The sequence below is a fragment of the Carassius gibelio genome, chromosome B7 (genome assembly GCF_023724105.1).
Source record: "Carassius gibelio isolate Cgi1373 ecotype wild population from Czech Republic chromosome B7, carGib1.2-hapl.c, whole genome shotgun sequence".
Lineage (NCBI taxonomy): Eukaryota > Metazoa > Chordata > Actinopteri > Cypriniformes > Cyprinidae > Carassius > Carassius gibelio.
Window position 1 is genome coordinate 3,477,205 of NC_068402.1, and position 16,658 is coordinate 3,493,862.

The 16,658-nt window shown below is 37.9% G+C and overlaps 1 protein-coding gene across 1 annotated transcript in view; it reads left to right on the forward strand.

Annotated features, from left to right (window-relative positions):
- The window catches only part of LOC127961830 (B-cell receptor CD22-like), a 96,033-nt gene that overhangs the window by 10,323 nt on the left and 69,052 nt on the right, over positions 1-16,658 (forward strand). The window contains exons 2-3 of the mRNA XM_052561102.1: positions 15,070-15,324; positions 15,615-15,704. Of these exons, the coding sequence (XP_052417062.1) occupies positions 15,070-15,324; positions 15,615-15,704 (345 nt within the window). The remainder of the gene's footprint in view (positions 1-15,069; positions 15,325-15,614; positions 15,705-16,658) is intronic.

A 16,658-nucleotide genomic window follows, 5' to 3' on the forward strand; every position in this document is an offset into this window, starting at 1 on the left:
TCTACGTCAGCAGCACCAAGTGCATGTGTTGTTTATGTGCAGATCAAAGTAATAAGATTATGGTTAAACTACTCATTTCACATTAACTATTCGTCTTTCTGTGCCTTAAATGTGGTGCTGCCTATGGAGGGTCAGAAAACTCTTGAATTCCATAAAAAATATCTTAATTTGTGTTCTGAACATGAACAGGTCTTACGGGTTTGGAATGAATAATTATTGACTTTTTATTTTTGAGTAGGGTTGGGAAACATTCAAATTGTATTGATTCCAAATTTTTTTTTTTTTTTTTTTTTTTTTTGAAGAAAAAGCATTAAACAACTAAATAAAAGCAAAATGTAATTTATGAATGAATTAATCAAAGACTCAAAGATTAATGACAAATCAGTGTTTTTGAAAAAAAAAAAATCTCATATGATTAAAGATAAAATGCATATTAACAGCCCCATTTTCGCCACCTGCTTACATAAAATTGTAATCGATGAACCTTCTTTCGAAGTGTCAAATATAACATTAAACATACAAATCAAAGGTTGAGGGATGAAACAGACAAACCATTGTAATTTATAGACTCACGTTGATGTTTGAATTATGTTTGCGATCTTTAAATAGTGTTTTATTAACAAGGTTTGGGAGGATAATCAGATAATCATCCAATTTGGCACAGGTGCATGTCTTTTAGCTTATCATCTAGCACGACATGGGTATATATACATGCATTCTTCCTACCTCTGTCCTACAACATTTTTCTGGCATCCCTCCTCCACCTCATTGTTACAGGACGTAATAGATCATGCGATCAACAGTTGTCAGAGTTTATTGATTATGGACGCCGATAATGCTGCAGCCACGCTTCGCCTGTAACAGCGGTGAACCAGCTAGCATACCTCCGCCATTAACGATGAACATGAACGGAGGCTGGATCGCCAACTGGGACTTATTCAGAGCTGTGTTTGAGGATTATGCACTGGTCACTGGCCTAGCTTAAAAAAAGACCAGGGAAGTACAAGCTTCTACACTGAGAAGTGTGATGGGATCTGAATGCAGACATGTTTAGCAGCACAATTTGAATCTCAAAGAGGAACAACAGAGAGACATTAAAACCAGATGCATTGGAAGCATACTTCAAACCTGCCAAAAATGTCATTTATGAAAGGTACGTGTTTGGGTGTTGTAAACCCATAGACAATTTTGTCACCAGATTGAGAGAAAAAGCAACGACTTGTGATTATGGTGGATTAAAGGATGAAATGATTCTTGACAAAATTGTACTGGGCATTTCAAATGAAGGAACCAGATGTAGGTTGTTAAGTGGAAAAAATTTAACATTGCTCAAAGCCATTAAGATGTGTCGCACAGCTGAACAGACCACTAGGCATATGAGAGCGATGACACAGCATTTCTTCCCCAAAACATCCTAAATCAATGGGAAGTCTGAATCAGCCATCAAGATTGCAAAAAACTTTCTGCGCACAGCCATGCTTGACAGAACAGAAGGTGGTCCCTTGGGTTTGCTATTCCCCCACGGCCCAGTCACAAAATTGCTCCTTAAACCCTTTCAGTCTTTTCTCCAGTGTATGCTTTCATGACATAATGGCACTTTGACTGTCGGGTAAAAGTCTGCTGCACATGACAGTTACGCACATGACAGCCATGCCCACATCAAGACCACAAGTGCAAACAAAGTGTGCCATTTGCCTCAAGTCACACATGCACATTTCAGCTGTGTCACTTGATAATTAGGCTAATTAAAATAAATTCAAATAAATGTGATCTTTCTGCACTACAATTATTTAAATAAATATTTACCCAGTATCAGAGTGCAAAACCCTGATACAGTAAGTTACTGCTTTTAAGTCATTCTGAAAACAAAAGAGCAGAACTGTGATAATGCCTCGAATGTTTAGAACCACGTCATGAGGCACCAACAGCTTCACACTACTTAGAAATCTTCATAAAATAGCAGAGACCAAAGCTACCATTTGGTGTCACAGTGGAACCTGAGGTCTATCAACACAAACAGCATGAACTGTTAGCAGATCTAAAGGGCACTGAGCCCATTGCAGATTATATTCTTGTCATTGGTTGTGGTGACATGGACCAGCAAGCTGAAAATGATCATGATCATAAGCTTCAGGCCCTGTTGGAGCATTGCAGAGAGGTCAAGCTATGACTTAGCCTAAAAAAGTTGCAATTTAAAGTTAACCAAGTGAAGTCCACTTTCATCCACTGGCTTGAAGCCTGATCCAGAAAAGGTGAGGGCCATCATGGACATGCCCAACCCTACAGATGCTAAACAGGTACAGCGTCTCTCATCGGCTTTGCTAATTATTTAGACAAAATCATACCCCACTTGTCTACTGTTTGTGTGCCACTGTGGTGCTTGCTCGACAAAGACACCCTATGGCACTGGCTACCCAAAACATGAAGATGCAGTTTGCAAGCTAAAATCCATGGCCACATCAATGCCTGTGCTACGATATTATGATGTTGCCAAGCCTGTCACAGTAAAAAGTGATTCCAGCCAAAGTGGTCTTAGGTGCTGCCTTATGCAAGAAGGACAGCCTGTCACCTTTGCTTCAAGAGCACTGACTCCCACTGAAAAAATTATGCACAAATCGTAAAAGAGCGTCTCCAGTATTGTCTTCTCTTGTCAAAGATTTCACCATTACCTGTACAGACGAGAGTTGGTCACAGCAGAGACTGACCACAAACCCTTGAAAACTATATTTAGCAAACCACTTCTCAGTGCACCCAAGCGGGTTCAGAGCATGCTCATGACACTTCAAAACTACAGTCTCAAAGCTGTCTACAAGCCAGGGCCTAAAATGTTCATCAGTGACATGTTGAGCAGGACAGCTGCTGACTGTACAGGCACGGTAGCTATTTACCAGAGGCATGCCACATGTCATCTGCAGAAAGAGCAGGAAAAGGTACAATTTATCAACCAAGAAGAATACCTGAAGGTGACAGACCAGCGCTTGGGAACAATCAGGGAGCATACTGAAAGGGATGAAGCATAAATCCACTGCCCTGGCAGGCTGCCCAGATGAGAAAGAAAGGACAGCACACAGCATCCAAGAATACTGGCCTTATAGATATGAGATAAGTTGGTATTTTGTACCGTAGTCAGAAAGTCATTATCCCCAAATCACTACGTCCAGAGATGCTCAAAGGCATACATTCAAGCCATATAGGAGGTGATGCATGTTATCGTCAGGCTCATGACACACTGTATTGGCCCAGTATGCAAGCAGAAATCAAAGACTTTGTGAGTAACTCTTCGCTTGCAATGAATTTGAGCACAACCAACAGAAGGAAACCATGCTGTCTCACGACATCCCCAGCAGGCCATGGCAAATTGTCAGCATGGACTTATTCAGTCATCAGCAAAATGACTATCTTATAATTGTTGACCATTTCTCAGGCTTTTGGGAGATTGAACTCCTTCTGGTCTATCTGCACCAGCTGGGAATTGGAGCATGTCATTTCTTCACCAAGACATCCTAAATCAATGGGAAGTTGAGTCAGCCGTCAAGATTGCAAAAAACTTTCTGCGCACAGCCATGCATGACAGAACAGAAGGTGGTCCCTTGGGTTTGCTATTCCCCCACGGCCCAGTCACAAAATTGCTCCTTAAACCCTTTCAGTCTTTTCTCCAGTGTATGCTTTCCTGACATAATGGCACTTTGACTGTCGGGTAAAAGTCTGCTGCATATGACAGTTACGCACATGACAGCCATGCCCACATGAAAACCACAAGTCACACATGCACATTTCAGCTGTGTCACTTGATAATTAGGCTAATTAAAATAATTATTAACATGTATTCAAATAAATGTGATCTTTCTGCACTACAATTATTTAAATAAAAATTGACCCAGTATCAGAGTACAAAACCCTGATAGAGTATGTTACTGCTTTTTTAAGTCATTCTGAAAACAAAAGAGCAGAACTGTGATAATGCCTCGAATGTTTAGAACCACGTCATGAGGCACCAACAGCTTCACACTACTTAGAAATCTTCATAAAATAGCAGAGACTGTCAAACACAGATGTCAAACATCTCGCAAAAAAGTGTGAAATTCATCTTGCATCCCTGAAGTAGGGAAATGAAGATCAGAAACACATTTTACATTTGTATTGAAATTTTTGTCATACAGTCAGGGTTCTGGAAGGAGGACCCAATTGCAGTGTGAGTAACAAGGGTTTATTGACAAAACAGACTGATACAAAAGGGTTGTGAGATGACAGGTGATACTAGAACAAGAACAAATTAAATAGAGTCAGCTAGGGAAGGCCACTGGAACAGCCTCAGACATCAACTGGCAGAATACTATAGCAGCAGAGGGGGCGGCATGACAAGGCTGGTGGAGAGACCAGAGCAAAGCACCAAAGAGCAGAGGTCAGATACTTGTTGACCATTAACTTTTCGCACCCCAGATGTCAGGTAAGGGAACCAGTGGACATGAACAGGTCAGGACAGGTACTCTAACAGCAAGAGAGAAAACAAGGCTCCACAGAAACACAAATTACTCCCAAAACAAGGGAATAAATAAAATAAAACTGATAAAAAAAAAGTAAAACTAAACAAACAGATAGCTAAAACAAGGAACAAGTCAAAAACACAGAACTACAAAGGACTAGACAAGACCAGGGCACAAGCCGAATTAAACCGATCGCAATCTGACTTAAAACAGTGCATGCTGGTTAGAATTTTTGTCCAAATTGAGATGGCACAGAGGCCACACGACTGTCATGTGTGGCATCAAAGTACCGCGAGAGCGTTTCAAGAGAAGCCGGCTGACTCAGCTACCGCAGTTTCTCCAGGGCGACTGCAGGAGCAGGATGACGATACAGCTGTTTCACGATTGGCCAGATTCACTGCATGACAACGATCACGTGTGTATCAAGTAATGGCCACAAATCTGTTGTTTTAGATTGGTAAAAGCTTTTTTAGTGTAGTCGCACTGTTGTATTGAGTCACGTTTATCATATAACACTGATAAAAGCATATATACCCCTATAAGTATTTAAACAGTATATAATTATGTTAAACTTTATTCTTGAAAAGATGGCGCTGTATTAAGCAGTATATAAAAAGTGGTTCTGTTGTTCATGAAAATGTTTCTGAAACGTCTGTGTATTTGACAAATATTGCATTTAATGCAAGCGTTCGGCTTGACGTCTCCATTTTTTTAATTCACCCCCGACTGCAAGAAGCTATTCTCGTTGATCGCTGTATGCCATGCTTTAAGTCGGCACACAGACAAAAAGAGTGTCCGTGCAAAACCCTGACAGACACTTTTATTCAAAGCAACTTACAAATGGGAACAATAGAAGCAATGAGAGAACAACCTTATACAAGTGCCATGACAAGTATCGCTTATTCAGAATAGAATAGAAAAAGTAAGTGCTAGTATTAGTTGGTCAGGTGCTGGAGAAAAAGATGGGTTTTTAGATGTTTTTGGAAAAGGCTGTTCAAATTGAGTTTGGGAGGTCATTCCACCAGCTGGGCACAAATCAAGGAAAAGGTCAGAGTGATTTTTTGCCTCTTTGAGATGGCAGCACAAGGAGCCATTCACCTGCAGGACACACGCTTCTGGAGTGCACATAGGTTTAAAGGCTCAATATGTAATTTTTCTGCTTTAAAAATAGCAGAAATCACTATATCTATGTTATACATATTTTTTTTTAATTGTGTACTTACATTATCCCGACAGTTTCCACAAACTTTCAAATCCGGAGAAAATTACAGTTTAATTAGAAGACACGGTACGTTTCTTTATTTCCGTTTTGTCACCCATCTATGGTGTCATATAAACTTTGACCCCTCTAGTTTATCTAACTTCCTGCGGAACCGCTATATACAAAGGCGAACAGAAACAAAGACGAGACGAAGAAGAAAAAGTAGTAGCTAGCCTTGATCGAGACTATTATATTTTAGATTTATATTGTTTATATTCGTATTTATACCCCAATCAATAACTTAGTTATGGATCATTATTATGCTTTGCCTGCACGTTCTGTGAAGCGCAAATGTACAGGTGTACCTGTACCTTTTGGGACAAGGTAAGAAACAAGACACGGCTAAATATTGGAGTTGCATTTCCAAGATAGAGAGAGCTTCGTGACAAGCTGAAACTACAGAGAGATGCCGAACTCGCTTGCATTCTGATAAACAGGTATGCATTCATTCAGCTAACTGTATCTATCCGTATATTTTGTGAAACGATGATGTCTTGTGTAAAACGCAGACGGACTAGCTCTCATGTATAGTATCTACATTTGTTCTATATCTAGCTGGATAAAGTAGCCTCAAATGCAGTTTGATATCATAGTATAAACGTAATTATAATTATTAACGAAAGGCGACCATGTTTTTTTTTACATATATTACTACTAGCTAGATGGAATATTGATTTGATAGGGGTCTAATAATTCATATCCATCATATCTCCATTCGAAAAGACGTGATTGTCAAAATACTAAGTTAGAATGAGTGAGGAATGATAGGGAGTGACAGAGTGCGTGTTCCAATGAACAACAACTCCCATGAGCCTACACTCTTTCCCGACGTCATCAAAGAACATCTTATGTCATCAAAGTACATCTTGGCCAAAAATTCCATACTGTATGTTTAAACTAGTGAGTTTAGGTATATTGGTGCAGCGCCAGTGGTTGTCTTATAGGCAAGCATCAGTAAGTTGAATTTAATGCGAGCGGCTTCTGGAAGCCTGTGTAACCTGATGAGGGGAGGAGTAACGTGAGCTTTCTTTTGGCTCATTGAAGACAACCCTCACTGCTGCATTCGGGATCAGTGGCAGAGGCTTAATAGTACATGCGGAAAGGCCTGCTAAAGAGAGCATTACAATAGTCCAGTCTGGAGAGAACAAGAGCTTTGAGAAGAAGTTGTGCAGCTTGCCCTGACAGGAACTATCTAATCTGCCAACATTGTATGAGGCAAATCAGCAGAACCAGGCCATTATAGCCGTGTGGTCTGTGAAGCTTAACTGATCATCAATCACAAATCCTAGGTTTATGGTGGTCCTGGAAGAAGTTATGGTTAACGAACACAGCTGTATACAGCAGCTGTGATGAAATGATGGGTTTGCTGGAAACACAAGCAGTTCTGTCTTAGTAGGGTTGAGTTGATGATGATCCTTCAACCAGCTAGAAATGTCTCTAAGACAGGCCGCAATGTGAGCAGCTACCGTCGAATCATCTAGTTGTTATAAGAAGTAGAGCTGATTGTCATCAGCATATCGGTGATAACAACATGTAGATGGAGAGGAGAAGTGGTCCAAGGACTGAGCCTTGAGGAACACCAGTATCAAGAAGTTATGACTTAGAAACCTCACCCCTCCAAGACACTCTGAAGAACCTACCTGAGAGGTAGAACTTATATATATATATATATATATATATATATATATATATATATATATATATATATAATTTTATATACATGTATACCTTAATTGGAGCACCTAACCCCACAAAAACCCCGCCCCTACCCTAAACCTACCCACTTCTGAAAAATATAAAACATATAACAGGCAAATATAAGTGCAATCACAGGTATTTATTGTAAACTGACAATAAACAAGCAGTATAGTACAAACATGTCGAGTTGCTTCCCAAGTCTTCTGAAGCCATAGAATGTCTTTTTTTTCGAACATAAGTAAAACATAAGGATTTAATGGAAGAAAATGATTCTGCTCCTTTAACCCGCTCACATCTCATTCAAAAACATACTCCCTTCCCATAGAATGACGCAATCAGTCACGAGACATACAAGACCCAATAGCATTCCACAACCAAAGCTGACTTAAGGCTTCTTCCGGCAGCATTTTCTGAATTTGTTCTTCAGAGACTACAGCACACAGGATGTGCTTTATGGCAGATGGAGACGGTGATCACGTCTATTCCTCTCACAAATCAATCGTTTGGCTTCAGAAGACTCTGAATATTAATACTTTTTGAATAAATTATGACTGTAGCTGTATCTGCCTGTTATATCTTATGTTTTATCAACAAATGGTACGTTTAGGGGCAGGGGTTAGGTTACATGGTCAGAAATGAAAGAAAAAAAAGTGGGAAGTTATGGCCTGGTGGTTAGAGAGTTTGACTCCTAACCCTAGGTTTGTGGGTTCAAGTCTCTTGGATGCCCTTGAGCAATGCACTGAACCCCCAACAGCTCCCGGGCACTGCAGCATAAATGGCTACCCACTGCTCTGAGTGTGTGTTCATGGCTTATCTGTGTTCACTGCTGTGTGTGTGCACTTTGGATGGGTTAAATGCAGAGCATGAATTCTGAGTATGGGTCACTATTCTTGGCTGTATGTCATGTCACAAAAAAAAATTGTGTAAATAATGTAATATAAATTACTGTTTCCCTTAAAAAAAATAACACCCCAACATATATGCAATAATTATGAAAATCTTGCTTAAATTAAACCCATTGTCACAAAGGGCAGATAGAACTGTTGTTTGGATTAAGTCACATACACACAAATAGCACTTTCTATACATTTAACTTGAATCCAGTCCATAAGATGTCTTACTTCAAACAATGTGTGAATAGCTCATTTTAGTTTTGACGCATTGACACCATTCTCAAGTTTTCACACCACGCATCAATTTTCTCATGCAATAAAAAGTGAGCACAAAATGCGAGCGCTCCCTCAGTTGAAACTGTAATAACAAGCGATACAGGCGAATCCATTTAGAAAATTATTTAATGTGCATTTGTGTTGGTGTTCTGGAGTGCATCAAAACTTTCAATTTACACCTTGTTTTTTGTAGCATTGAGCAATGAAGCCGATCACAGACACTTTCCTGAACACAACCAATCAAAACACCAGTATTTTTTTTATTATTTTAATATATTTGTTTCTGCTTGCTCATGAATTCTCCCATTGTAGCAAGTGTAGACACAATGTAAATAAGAGATTTATTGCGCAGTGATACTGATAGAAAGCTTAGAGAGCTCTATGAATATGAAGCTTGATGCTATGAACTTAAGCCAAAAAAGGTGAATCTTTTGAAAATTTTCTCTCTACAGACCGTCCCTCTTCTTTGAGTATAAAATAACAGCTTACACAAGGAAGTCTCTAGTTGTGAATACAGCATTGTGACAGCATGGGGTCCAGTGTACTGTTCCTCGTCCTCTGTGAGTATTTCATTCTAAGTTACCTTTATTAATTTAGCAGAAACTTTTATCCAAAGTGACTTAAAAATTCTGGAAATACTACAAAGTGATTCATTGTATGCTGTGCTCATGGAAAAGGTGAGTTCAGTTTCTTCAGCATTGACAAGGATTTATCTGTCCAGGTATAGGGTTAGGAGGATCATTTCACCAGCAAAGAATGGTGAATGTCAATATTTTAGTGATTTTGAGCAATTCTCTGATGGGACCAAAAACTGTTTTTTTTTCTCTTTATATATGTAAACAAAATTAAAAAGGCAAAAAAGGTCAGATCCTCTTTAAATATTCAATATGCAATGCTGGACTTTTGATGTGCTAAACACAAGGACATGCTGTATAATTGATTTTGGTATTGGTAGGGACAGAAAAGCTTACAAGAATTTTCTCATTTACAAAACATTGTTTTTTATTAATCTATAACTGGGGTGTCCGGCCATGATCTTGGAGAGATCTACCTTCCTGCAGAGTTTACTTCCAACCATGATCAAACACACCTGTCTGTAATTATGCTCCTTCAGATCCAAATCATTTGGTTCAGTTGTGTTTGATCAGGGTTGGAGCTGAACTCTTCAGGAAAGTAGATCTCCAGAAACAGGTTCTGGGCACCTGATCTACAACAACACATCTTTGTCACTTTAAATACTTTTCAGTGACTATAGCTTAAAGGTACAATTTGTAAGATATTTGCAGTAAAATATCCAAAAACCACTAGGCCAGTGTTATATATTTTGTCCAACTCATTAACAATATCTCTAATGTTTTCAAGTACTTGTAAATCATGAGAATATTCCCATTCTAAACATTGACACAGGGCAGTGCAGTCGCCTGTCAATGGCGTTAGTTACCCTTTGCTACCGCCTTTACTGATGTAGAAACCACATGACAACAGTGTCGTAGACAAATGCAGAAGTAGCTTCACGACAAACTTCAACTAGGAAGAGATGCCGATCTCGCTTGTGTTTTACTCGACAGCTGAGTTGTTTTGAATTGTATCTTTACAGAAAACGTATTCTATTATAACGATCAACAAGATTAGTATTATGGGGCATACACGCCAAACGCAGGGCATTGCGTCTCTAGACCCGCGCGAGGACGTGTCTGATCCATAGTCGATTAAAGCGTATACGCTTTATGAGGCATTTTCTCCTTATAACCACAAAAAGAACTTAAATTACATTTTCAGTTTTGATCGTACAGATAAGACCAATACATTAATCGAATCTGTAAAGGGTTTACTTTTTTTGTATACAGACATAATAACAACAAAACTTTGTGCACTTATAAAATAAAGATAACAAACAAGGTGTGCTGTCTGCAGCCTTTGTCTGCGCTGATCTTTATTTAGACACGAGTCATTAAAATGAACTGTAACTCAGTGAATACTCAATGAAGAGACATGAGAGAGATATCTATAGAAATCCCGACATATCTACTTTTTACTAAACAAGTGCTGCCGAAAACAAATATTCTGTGATAAAGTGATCCATATGAAAACAATGCGATGTCCGTTTTTCACGTCTCCCTTCATTATCTTCTAATGTGACCAAGCCCCTGCGCTGAACGCGCTATTCAGATTATAATGTTTCACTGAAGCGTGCGGCTTGAATACGCCACACAACAGAAGACAACGCAGCCAGACTGTTCTTCAAGTTTTTTTTTACTGTTTGCTTCGTGATGAGAGGAATAAGACATAATTCATCCCCAAAAAGATGTGATGTGGTTGGGGAATTGAGATTTGCATTTCCTCAGAAAAAAAGAATGAAGCACTTTATTCAGCAGTCTCTTTTTATTTATTGATATACTTGTACTAGTTTTAACATAATGTGTAAACGTTTTACTTACCCTACTTTTCCAAACTATAATTCCTGGCTTAATGTATAATCAAGTAAAACATTGTGAAGTTTCAATAACAATATACAATACTATACCATTCAAAAGCTTGATGTAAATAATATAAATGTAACAAATAAATGTACAAATAAAACTGTAACAAATGTAACAAACAATGCTGTTCTTTCAATTTATCCCCCATAAATAACCTAAAATAATAATAATAATAATAATAATAATAATAATAATAATAATAATAATAATAATAATAATGATAATAATAATAATAACAATATTTTTTTTTTACTTGTAGAAAATAAGATTGTTAAAAGGATTTCTGAAGGATTGTGTGACTGGAGTAATGATGCAAAAAAATCAGTTTGAAAGTCAGCTTCGATTGTTCCTAATAAACTTTTAACTGCACTCCCAAGTGAATATAAAATAATGTTGTGGGATAGTTAAATATATTCTAAATAAATTACAAACATAAAATTATATAGATTTATTTTGTCCTCACGTTCTTTCTTGTAACTCCTCCTTCACAGTGGCACAGCTGATAGAACGGTTCATTGTGCAGCTCATTATGCAGGCCTTTGTCTTCTCAGGTGTAAATCACAATGATATTCAAGATAGTTGTCGCCTACTCGCATATGACTTTTTCACAAAAAGTGTCTTAGAATATTTAAATCAATATATTGTTTTCTGTGAGTGAGTAAACAACATGATTTTCACATAATTTTGAAAGAAAAATTCTAGGCTACAAGCTCCAGTTCTCAAATGTCCCGGGAACCAATATTCTGTATGTGTTTTATTGCCTTATTCAAGTGATTTAACATTTTTAGTTTTTCACTAACCACGCATAACATATTTTTTTCTCAAAAACACAATCATGTACATTAGGGGTGTAACGATACGCGTATTCGTATTGAACCGTTCGGTACGAGGCTTTCGGTTCGTTACGCGGTACGCATTATGTACCGAACGGTTCGTTGGACTAATTCATTATATTTGGAAAATAAATAAAAATTGTGAAATATAATGAGATGCGTTCAACAAGGTAGTCCAATAACCCAAACGACGTAACAGGCAACGCCCCTGACACCCCCGAAGAAGAAAAAAACACCAGCTTATATGTTTATGTTAGGCTACTCAGTCAGGCGCTCGCTCACTCAGTACGCGCTGAGTGAGCGAGCAGTTCATGCGCGGCACGCGGTGGCCAGTGCGTTTAACAGACCAGAAATAGAAGATCCTCCAATAACCAACAGGTCTGGTGTTTGGGTGCACTTTACCAATCGACCGGGGCATCCAAACAAGCACGGAAATCAAAATGGACTAGTACTGTACTGTGTCGGAATTTCCTGAGCAGTACGATACAATTAACAGGCCTGCATGTTATTAGATAGAAGAACTGTTATAAATAGAACGTATGCACGGGCAGTTTTGAAAACTCCACCTACTTTGCTCTTGGCATAGTGCAGCGCAAATCGTGTTGTATCTGAAGGGCAACGCTGAGCCCAGGGTCCAGCGCCGCGCATACCGCGTCCTGTGTGAAAGACCCTTTAGCCATTTTACAACGAGCCTTCAGCGCGTACTGAGTGAGCGAGAGCCTTACTCTGTAGTGGAAAATGCAGGTTTTAAAAACATGCCTCATGTAATTGAGTCCCGTTAGCCTACAATATTCCTTCACGAGCCCATTTCAGCCAGACCGTAATTCCTGCTTTGTTCCAAAAAACATAAGCCCTATAGAGAACCAATTGAATAAAAACACACTCAATATAAAGAGTTATAGAGTTCCATATAAAAAGTTACATCTTTGTATTTGTTCATAACTACTACAACAATATAACATTTTCATTTTTTTTTTATAAGGGGCTGTTTTTGTTTTATACAGTATGCTGCTAAGAAAACACCATAGAAGATGGGTAAAGAATAGCTACATCGTTGTTCAATGTAAAAAAAAAAAAAAACCCAAAACATACTTTGTTAGTTTTAATAAATGAGGGAAACTCCGGGTTTTCCGTTTTAGAATGGGAGGGTTGTCAAACCCAGGAAAGCAGGGTACAGTAAGTCAAGCCCATATCTAAAAGAGAGGTAACTTATATTCAGAGTCAGTTTCGATAGTAACTTATTCTATTCTATTCTATTCTATTACTATTATTTGGGGAGCAATGTATTCTATGTACTTTGGATCTGTCTATCTGGTACATCTATCTTGTATATTAATCCTCTTACTTATGATTATTAATGTTGGTGTCTTGTAAGTCCATGCAGGCTGGGCGTAATTATACGCATGACACAATAATAAAACTTCATTCATTCATTCATTCATTCATTCATTCATTCATTCATTCATTCATTCATTCTATGAACATAACCTGGTCAGGAGCAGGTTTTTTTTTTTTCATTAAACCTAGAGTTATTTTGATATCCTTCCCCTTTTTAAAGCATAAGTAGTGTTTAAATACCTCATTCATTCATTAACACTGCAAAAATGTTTCTCTTACTGAGTAATTTTGTTTAATTTCAAGTACAAATAACTAATTCTTAAGATGCATTTTGGTATAGAAAAAAAAAATGTTGGGGGAAACAAGTGCATTTTAAGTAAAATGTAAAATAGCATAGGAAAATACTTTCGTATTATAGGAAAATAACATTAATGCAAAACGGAATAAGATTTTTTATTTATTTTTTTTATGTATCCCATTGGTAGATCATTTGCAAAATTTAATTTAATCCCAAATCATAAGCATAAATCTGACAAAGAGGTGTTTCACAGGACTGCAGGTCAGTGGTGTAGAAATCAGTTTGAGGCAAATCTGATAAATTAGTTCACTTGTTAACATTGTACTTCCTTCAGGATTTCCTATAGGATTTCCAGTGTGGTTAGATGCATTGTGAGCACTGTATGGAATGATGCCAGATGGAGGGGTAGTATGAAATATATGTCATAACTAACACCACAGCTGGTAAATAAACACAAATTCTTTACAATTCATTTGGTTAGCTTTATTTCCTACAAATACAAAAGCAACATTTATGCGGACATCTTTTTGAATCATAATTTCGGAGCTCCATTGATCATGACTTCTCAAAGTCGAGGTGCACGAGCTAAACTCATAGTCAACCTACTTAGAGTGGACTGAACTAACACAATTCAGCTGTTTGGAAACTGTAAACTCAGAGTTTTCCATCTCTGGCTAAGTCAAATCAGAGTCAGATTTAAATTCAGAATTGGTTGAATCTCCTTATTGAAATGGGACCCTGGTCATCAGAAACTGGTAATCAAGGTTTCTGACTGATCTTATTGCTGTGTAGCCTAGTTAGACAATGAACTGTGCTGTACTTTTGGGAAGATGAGATGTTTTTCTTCACTAGGCTTAATTGAAAGTGATGATCTTTCCTCAATAATAAGTGGTCTGCCAGACTAGGATTCATGCATCTACTGGGGGACTGCTCCATTTTAAATGAATAGTAGAGAATATGGGTGTTTTCAATTAGGTATAATCATTAAATACATTTAAAAGCATTAATATGAGCAACTGTGCAGTTTTATTGTATTTTGTTTTTCTTTCAATGTTTAGTACTGATGCCATTATTCACCCCCTATGGAGGCAGTCAAGGTAAATAATGCTATATTTTTTTTCCTTTTTTTAAAATAATCATCCTTAAATATTTAAATCAGTTTTAAGCATGAGAAGGAAGCATATGAATAGTCATACAAACCACAATCTTGCTGTGTCTGGCAACCTTGACAGTTATTGACGACATAAAGCCTGTACTCTTTACCACACACTGCATATGATTAGGACAGACAATAATTTATTTATTTGTCCAATAACAGATCATTTTTGTTGAGAAAATGTTTGTTGTATTCCGTATAATTAAAAATCAGCTATCCATAACTGTCTTTTTGATGTAGACTTCATGCAGCAAATGTTCTTGCATTTCAAGACCATTCTGTTTTGCCTGTCTTGCCTTTTTTTGCTTGACTTTTAATCTATCAATATTTGTTTGTATTTGTATTAACTCAGTGGAAGCAAAAGCTGAAGTGAAGGTGACTCCAGATGAGCGTGTGTTCAGTGGAGAGACAGTCACTCTCACATGTGACATACAGGGAGCAGGAAATGACACGCAGTGGACATACAGCTGGTTCAAAGATGGTTCAATCATCCCGAACAGTACTGAGAGAGTCTACAACATCACATTTAATGTGTCTGATAGTGGTCAGTACAGCTGTGAAGCAAAGAGATCACACATCAGTGTTGCTGTTACACTGACTGTATCAGGTGAGTGTTCAGATTCACATCTGTTTAATGATCATCAAAATAATATTTTTGCCTCAAAACACTTTTATTACACTCTTCTGTATCAGCCAAACTTGTTCTTCTAAGACAGGGGTAGGCAAGTTCCGTCCTAGAGAGCTAGATAAAGCCTCTGTCACCTGAAACCTGTAAAATAATTGTTATTTTAAATAATTAAATGACTGTCAGCTATATCTAGTTTGAAAGAACTCTCTGTGGAGAGGTTTTCATTTATGTTTTAGACAGTAATAATATTCTTGTTTTTTTTTTCACAGATTTCCCCAGATCTTCTCTGACTGTGACTCCAGAAAGTCCTGTATTCACTGGAGAGACAGTCACTCTGACCTGTGTGATTGAGTCCTACAGTAACTGGAGATGGAGAAATGGCCTGACATATGACTGGAGATCTGACTGGACACCTGACTGGAGATATGAGTGGTATAAAGACACAGACAGTGTAATGTTACAGACGTCTGATCGTTACACTGTAAACAATGACACTCTCACTATCAGAGGAGTAATTACATCTGATCAGGGTCAGTACTGGTGTAGAGGACAGAGAGATCAGAGACCAAACTCATCACAATCAAGCTCTGCTGTTTCTCTCACTGTGAAGGGTGAGTTTTTGTATTCATCGTTTAAAAAGTCACAGTGAATAAAAGCATAATTTATTCAGATGAGACAATCACACTGAAAGTACAAGCTCCTGAAGTTCACAGAGAAACGTATCACTGGCTACTCTGGGGAATATATGGTGTATATAGCTGAAAGGCACAGTATGCAAGTACACCGAGAAGCACCAGGCTGCAGCCTGCAGATCGAGGCGGGGCTGCACCTGGGGCGGGGTTGCACGTGCAGCCCCGCCCCACACCTACTCTGATTGGTTCGATCGTCTTTCAAAGAAATACATGATAGGAAATGTGTGCGTAGTTGGTGTAGGACGGAGAATGCTGTTTAAAAAGCTAAAAACGCTGTACAGTTTTATAAAGCTTTCATAATGCACAAAAGAAGAAAAAAAAAACATTAGCCTGTCTCTCGCCTGTAACTCGCCATGTCCCTGAAATGACTGTTTTGTTAAATTAAGCTGATCTTTAGGCTAACATTCAAATATAGTAAATTAATTGGGTTGATTATCCACAGTAAGACGATCAGGTCTTCAGATAGAAGAATGAATTATGAATTAAATTATTCCTAGAAAATTTGATTATTTCATATCATCAGAGTATGAGAAAGGAAAATGAAAGGGGTGTATCATTACTGTTTTAATTTATATAGCATGAAAAGATGATTATTGTTACATATAATTATCCGTCATGCAG